This window comes from Capsicum annuum, chromosome 11 (genome assembly GCF_002878395.1).
Source record: "Capsicum annuum cultivar UCD-10X-F1 chromosome 11, UCD10Xv1.1, whole genome shotgun sequence".
In the NCBI taxonomy this organism is placed as follows: Eukaryota; Viridiplantae; Streptophyta; class Magnoliopsida; order Solanales; family Solanaceae; genus Capsicum; species Capsicum annuum.
Window position 1 is genome coordinate 4,634,229 of NC_061121.1, and position 7,900 is coordinate 4,642,128.

The 7,900-nt window shown below is 29.2% G+C and overlaps 1 protein-coding gene across 1 annotated transcript; it reads right to left on the minus strand.

Moving 5' to 3' along the window:
* Positions 1 to 670: 670 nt before the first annotated feature.
* On the minus strand, positions 671 to 2,228 carry LOC107846832 (protein MIZU-KUSSEI 1). The gene has a single exon (XM_016691107.2). The coding sequence runs from the start codon at positions 1,871 to 1,873 to the stop codon at positions 1,094 to 1,096; it is 780 nt and encodes a 259-aa protein (XP_016546593.1). The 5' UTR covers positions 1,874 to 2,228; the 3' UTR covers positions 671 to 1,093.
* Between the last annotated feature and the right edge of the window lie 5,672 nt (positions 2,229 to 7,900).

Sequence of the window (7,900 nt, forward strand, 5' to 3'; positions counted from 1 at the left end):
CCATTTGTTTGAAGGGAATAGACATTCAAAAAAAATGTTAAAAGTGTAATATAAATTAAATAGCGATGTTTAAATAAGATACCACATTTGATTTTTTTTTTCCATAATTTATTTTTTCGTTTTTGGTATGACATTATAAGTAAATCTTTTACATTTGAAGTTGAGGTAGGTGAACATACAATTAACAAACTTGATGACAAGTATAGTATATTTTGTCTTAACAAGGATAGTATCAAATAAGTTTAGCATATTTCAACTAATCCAAATTAATTATCTTTCAAAACCTTTTTCAAAGTTTTGACAAGAAGTCAGAAAATTAACTTAAATAGTCGTCCGTTCAAAAAAAAAAAAAAACTAAAAATAATAAATATATAATATATGTATACTAACTAGTGATCGTAAATATTTTTGACTGAGCGATCAAAATGTCTAACTTCAAAAAAAAATGACGCAACAAGGAAGTCTATGACCTACCTAATCAAGATTAGATGAAACATACTTAACTAATCTCTTTATTAGATTTACTTCATTGGTGTAATCTAGTTGAATTTAGAAAAAGTTCAATTCCATCTCATTGACTAAAATCAAAATGGAAAAAAGATACAAATTAGTCATCAAAATCTAAATGAAAATAATAAAATTCATAAAACTCATCAAAGAAAAGGGAATATATAAAAGTTTACTTCATTATCTTCCACTTCAACAAAACTAGAAAACACAATCTATACATATATAGTTCACATGACATAATTAAACAAACCAAAAATACATAATTATACCCATTTAAGCCCTTCCAAACTCATCATACAAAATACAAAAACTAACCTCTTATGTCTTTCATAAGATGTTATTATCATATACTATTAATACATAATATTTCAACTAGAGCGTAGCAGGTACTCAGTGAAATAGTCGATACACATAAGTCGATGGGCATATACACGATATACCAATCGAGATACACAAGCTGATCTGAACACCACCGTTTAAACCTTGAGCAAATAAAGGCTATGCTAGGTACTCAGTAAAATAGTCGAGATACATAAGTTGGTGGGCGTATACGCGATACACAAATTGATCTGAACACCACGGTTTAAACCCTAAGCAAATAAAGGCTAAGTTCAGGACCACCATGACTATCAGGATTCATCATGTAAAAAGCCTCAGAATCTTTTGATCCAACAACTCTTTCAAATTTAGCCCTCATATACATTAATTCACCATCTGAGCCAATTCCATCACCATCGCTTGGTAAAACACCAGCCCCCATTGATACAGGCCCAATTGAATTCAAAATCTTCCATTCATCAGGCCCACATTCTCTTTTCATTGCATAGCCACATTTCCTACCATTACAATATGTCCTCCAAAGTGGCTCTTCTAGTAACTTCACACTTTTTTTCCCTGTCCTCTTATCTGATTCCAATGCAATTCTAACCAATCCAGAAGCCATTTCTCTTACCAAATGACTTGTAGGAGTGGCTATTTCTACAAAAAATGCTGGCCCCAATTTTGGCTCTTCTTGAAATACAAAATGAACATGTCCCCTTCTATAACCAAATAATGTACCAACAACTTTACTCCCTAACCCTATTTGTGTTCGGCTCTTACCAAAAGTAAGAGCGGAACGAAGCATAGAAACCGTCGACCTAGACAGTTTCTTGCTTCTAGAGGCATGCGCTGCCCCTGTCTCAGTCGACAGTGCATGCATCCCAAAATACTCTTCTTCACTCCCTCTGAGTGAAGAAGAGTGGAAGTTAGTCAAGTAATCTTCATCATCATATTCTTCATCTTCAACTTTTTTCTTGAAGTTAAAGTACCTTCTTGAAAATGAAAAAGACTCATGATGATTCTTAGCCATGCTGGTTCTCATTTTGTTTCAAATTTGTAAGTACACACACACAAAAAAAAAAAGACAGAGAGAAGTTGAGGAAGTTAGGAAAATTTGTGAAGTTGTTAGGGGTTTTTATGGGGTTTGAAAGTGAATATTTTTTTTTTTACTACAAGATTTTGTGTTTCAATATTTTTGGAATTTGGACATGAAGGAATTTAGTGGCACAGGGAATCCTGACAAAAAGAAGGTGAGCAGACCTACCTAACTGTATCAAGAAAAAATGGAGCAAAGAGAACAAGAGAGAGAGAGAGAGAGCAAACATAAAAGAGAATGTGAAAATGGGAAAGATAAATAGTAGTGGTGGAATGTAAAGAATGAAGAGAAAAAAAAAAGATTATTGTTGTCTTTTGTTTCTATCATATTTAATTTTCTCCTTTTCTTATTATTTGTCGATAGTTGAAGATATCTGTAATATACTTCTTTCATTTCATTTTACTTGCTTCTATATCAACAAAAAAAAAAAAAAAAGGGGGACCTTGTAAGTTATTATATTCTGATTAGAATATTACTTATAGTATTTTTTAGTATTTAAAATAAGTGAATGGTAGACGTTGAAATTTTTTTTTCAAATTTATCCTTCATTAAATGTGTATTAAGAGTGATGTATTATTATTAAGGTTTTGAAATTTGAAAAGGGTAAAAATAAAAAAACATGATAAATTTATATCTTTGCTTTTTTTCTTAACATGTGTGTAAAAAATTCAATAATTAACTTATTGTAAAAAGAAAAAAGTATAAGTTTAGACCGTGAAAATAACCTCCGATAGAAATATAAGTTAAGACTGTATTCAATAAATCTTGGGGTTTGATCTTTTCTTTTGATTCCACGCACCGAAAAAGCTTTAATGCAACAACTGTTCTCTCTCTGTATATATTTCAAAAAAGTTAGATACTAGTAAATCTTAGTATAAATTACTTATTCTTTAAATTATTTTCAAGATATATTACTTGAAGGTGTCGTTTGGTTTGCAATTTGGATGTAAATAATCTCGAGATACGATAATAATCTCGGGATAAAAATTTATTTCACTTGTTTGGTTGTCAATATTTGGAATAACTTATCCCGGGACTAATAATTAGTCCCGAAATAAATTATCCATAGATATGATGGGATTATTATCCCATGTTAAGTTATCCTTGGAATAAAATTAGAATAAGACACAATTGTCCTCCAAATTCTTTTTAAATTATATATATATGTGTGTGTGTGTGTTACTTTATTTTTTTTTAATAAAATATGAGGTATTTTTATAAAATTATGGACAAGTTACTAAAGTATGTTGACATTTGCTTTCTAACTTAATACATGCTTAATTATTAAATAAAAAAAATATTTTTATATTTAGCTAAAAATATTTAAAAATTTAATTTTTTAAAAAATATAATTTGACTCTCCAAATATTAATGATACGAAATAATAAAAAATGAGAATAATTCTTTTTCACATTTTTTGATGATGAATTTTTTTAACAAAAATGAGATTATCAATATTTTATAGAATTTAAAACAAAATAAGTAATTTAACAAGAAATATTAGAGATTCATACACATTTAAGAAATATTTTATTTATGAATATATTATACATTAAATTTATTTGAATAATTATTATGTTTATTTATATATTTTAATTTCTCTAAAAAATAATAAAAATGTCGACTCCATTGTTAAATTACATATTTTTTTAATCACTTAAAAATTGATATTTTATATATTAATTAAAATAAATTTTAATATTCTATATTATATGAGTGATATGTATTTAAATGAATCGACATAAACAACAAATCATCTTTTACTTTAATAAATTTAAGTTGAAAATTTTTATTTCAAACTAAATAAGATGTAGTAAGATTTTTTTAAACACACACGGCATAATCATGAGAAGGCACACGCAAGAAAATTAAAGCTAAATCAGATGAAAGTTTTATTTTTAAGAATAAATATTTAAAGCTTGAAAAGAAACATATATATATATATAAGTTAAATAAGATGGAGGGCATTTTGATAATCAATTAATTTATTCCTAGAAATTATACCATGCATATTACTTTGAATACAACAAATCAAACACTCAATAAAACATAATCTCAGCATAACTAATTCCAGTATAACTTATTCCATCACAACTTATCCCTACATAATTAATTTTGGTATAATTTATTTTCAAACCAAACAATCCCTAAAAGATAATATGATAAAATAATTTTATTAATAATTATTTATTTTAATAATGTGTAATATCAAAAAATAACAAGTAAAAGTGATCTAAGGGATTAAAAGACAGGTGAAAGGCCAACACCAAACACACCCACTACTGACTTTTGCAATTCAAGATTCAGTAAAACCAGTGGTTGTCTAATTAGAATTCAAATATAGAAAATGAAAACTCAAAATAATGTATGCACACTAATCTATGAAGAACTATATATATAGGGACCATTTAGCCACCATTGTGTTCTGTAAGTTTCTTTACTTTATCAAAGTTGAATTGGGGGATTAAAATTACATTTGAATTTAATTGTATGTATTAGTACTCCCTCCGTTTAAAAACGACTGACCTATTTTTTTTAATTTATTTCAAAAAAATGATTCTTTTTTTTTTTACAATACTTTAATTTCAACTTTTCACATGACATATTTAGGATCACAAGATTAAAGGATATTTTATATATTTAACTCAACTTTAATTTAAGACCACAAGATTCAAAAGTTTCTTTATTTTTTTAAACTTTGTGTCAAGTTAAAATAAGTCATTTTTTTTTAAATGGAGGGAGTACTATATATCGTGGTAGCCTCTGAGTAACTGGTAAAGTTATTTTCTCGTATTCAATCCTTGGAATCAGTTTTTTGTAGAAATGCATAACGTAAGATTGTGTGCAATAGATTCTTGTGATCGGATCCTTTCTTGAATTCTGTTTACAGTGGAAACTTTAGTGCACTTGATTTTTTTTTTAACTAGTACTTCCTCCGTTTCATAATAAATGAATTGTTGAATTTTGACACACAGATTAAGGAAAAAGCATTAAAGACATAAATTTAACACAACTGTTTATTTTTACCCCCAAAAAGAAAAAACTAACATTGTAATACCTTTTAAAAAGTTAATTGATTGTTAAATCATAAGAGTAAATTTGACAAAAAAAATTCAATGAAAATTCACTTATTTTGAAACACCAATAAATACTCCAATAATTCACTTATTCCGAAATTGAGGGAATACTATATATCAAGGGTGCTTCGAATAACTGATAAAGTTATTGTAATGTGATCAGGATCAACTCTTGGAATCAGTCTCTTATAGAAACGCATAACGTAAAACTGTATACGATAAATTCTTATGATCGGGCCTTTTCATGAAAACTTTAGCGCTCCCAAATTTCTTTTACTAGTACTATATGTATATGTGCAGTAGCCTCTCTGCCTATGCAGAAAACAGTGAAGCAGTAGGCGTGGTTTATCCACTGACTTTTGGAGCCACAATATAGTACTTCCATTCTACATGAAAATTGAAGCAAAATTGACCTAACACAAGAAGTTGTTTGATTCTCCCTCATCTTTAACAGGACTAGACTAAGTTCGGACAAATCTCCGTCTCATTTCATGGATGCATCATTGTTTGATAACGCCAATATCCTATGTATGGCAAGATAGAGGGGATTGTGTTGGCTCGGGTAGGAGTCGTCGCGACTGAACATGACAATTGTTTAGTAAATTTAGTTAAGAAATAAAATTATGTCTTTGTTATCATCTATAGACTTTGACAAGATGGTAAATAAACGTTTAATTATAACAATCACATTGAAAATTGACTCGTTGAATTAGTCTATTTTAGAGATGAAAATTTTTCCTTAATTTCCGTATTTGTCTATTTGACTCCAAAAAGAAATTTGAAAGAGATTTTTTGGTGCAATTTTTCCAACTTATTTGGCTCCAAAAAGAAATTTGAAAGTAGAGATTTTTTGGTGCAATTTTTCCAACTAATGATTGCATTTTTAATAAATGATCATTTAACCACCACCAAAATATTATGATGGAATAAATATAACTTTTTCATTTTTAATCATGAGTCTTCGAATCGGTGGAGTGATTCACCTTCACTGATTCTTATATGGCGCGAATATGAATTAGTCAAATTTTTGAAAATGAGTCCTAATAAATCTTGATGACAATACGATTAAATAATTATAACTATAAAATGATCAAGTCATGCCAATTAGAATAACAATAACAACATATTTTGTGTAATTTTATAAGTTAAATCTAAGAAGATTAGAATATATGCAAATCATAAATTTCTTTTTGTGGAATTGAAAAAATAATTTCGATAAATCATAACTAAACAGACAGGATATGACCCTAGATAGGAAGACATGGAGGACGCGAATTAGGTTAGAGGGCTACTGCGTGTAGGTGAGTCGTAGTCAGTAGATAAGAGTGCTTTGATATAGCCTGGCTAGTAGTCGTAGGGCTTTGTACAAAGGTTGGAGTTTCTAGTTAGGAGGGTTTGGGTGATCGAGGTGTGTGCTTTTAGTTTGATAGTGTATAGTACAACTTTGTGAGTGTCTTATTTCTGCTATTTCATTTAGTTTTATGTTTTATTACTGTTTTGTTTGCTGTCATTTTGTCGTTGAGCCGAGGGTCTATCGAAAACAACCTCTCTACTTCTTCGAAGGTAATAGTATGAACTGCGTATATTTTACTCTCTTTAGACCTCTCTACGTAGGAATACACTGAATTTATTGTTCTGGTATCACCAAACAGACAAGAAAGTCATGTCAATTATAGAAGGGAAGTGTGAAACTCCCAATTAACAAGAGGAAACAATAGTGTCAACAATGTTCCCAAAATGAAAGAAAGAAGGTTAACAATGTCAAAAAGTGTATTAATCATGATTGTTAACATTGAGCCAATAAAATCTTAGGAAATGGCTTATCATTAGAGATTATGGTAGACAGTTCATAATGGATTAATGGTTAATACAAAGTCTTCCCTATTGTTGAAAATTATAAATACTATAGTATAGTAGTAGTTGTACATATAACATATGCTTAAAAAGTCAATAAGATTCTTGAAATTTTTTTCCTCCACACCGACTGTTCAATTTGCACCACATGTGAGGTAGCTAGTTAATAAACATATATAGGGTCAAAAGCTTTGTTGAATTTGTGGTTACACCACTAATCTATCAACAAGTGATTAGTTATAATTAACCTTATTTTTGTATTGACATATATAATACATATAAAAACATTTTAATTTGATCTTTGCAGGAGGTCGCGGGTTCAAGCCTTGGAAGTAGCCCCTTGAAGAAATATAAGGTGAGACTGCATACAATAGATCCTTTTGGTCGGGTCTTTCCCCAAACCCTGCGCATAGTGGGAGCTTAGTGCACCGTGCTACCCTTTTTAGTTCATTGTGACCATCTAAATACTTTAACTTAGACACACATTGTGAACCAAGTTTTGGTTTCTAGATGTGCATTTTTAAAGTTGGGTTGTTTAGTTGTCAGTTGAGGACAAGTTAAGATATCTATGTATGTAATATGCCTATCGTGTGTTTGAGTGTGATGTTCGGCCAACTAATGTATATCTTGTTAATTTTATGAAATATCTGCTATCTTTCATCAATATAAACACCAACAGAAACGAAGCTCAGATTTAAACTTTCAACAAGAATTAGGCACAAACAATTTGAGTGGCTAAACAAGAAATTAAAGTTGTTAATCCTCTGTAGCAATAGATTGTCAAAAGATTATGTTCGCTACGAGTAATTTAGCAAAGATTAGAGACAAAGTTCGCATCTAATTTCAACTTTTTGAAAAGCTGGTGGCCTCGTGTGAATTCTTCAGTGTTTTTAAGCTCTTAAAATTTAAGATAGTGACATTAAGTGTCAGTAATATGATTCTGAATTTAACTTTTGTACATACAATTACAATAATAACAACATACCTAATGTAATCCCACGAATAAATTTCTTAATAGAAATACAAGATTTAAAATAAAGTT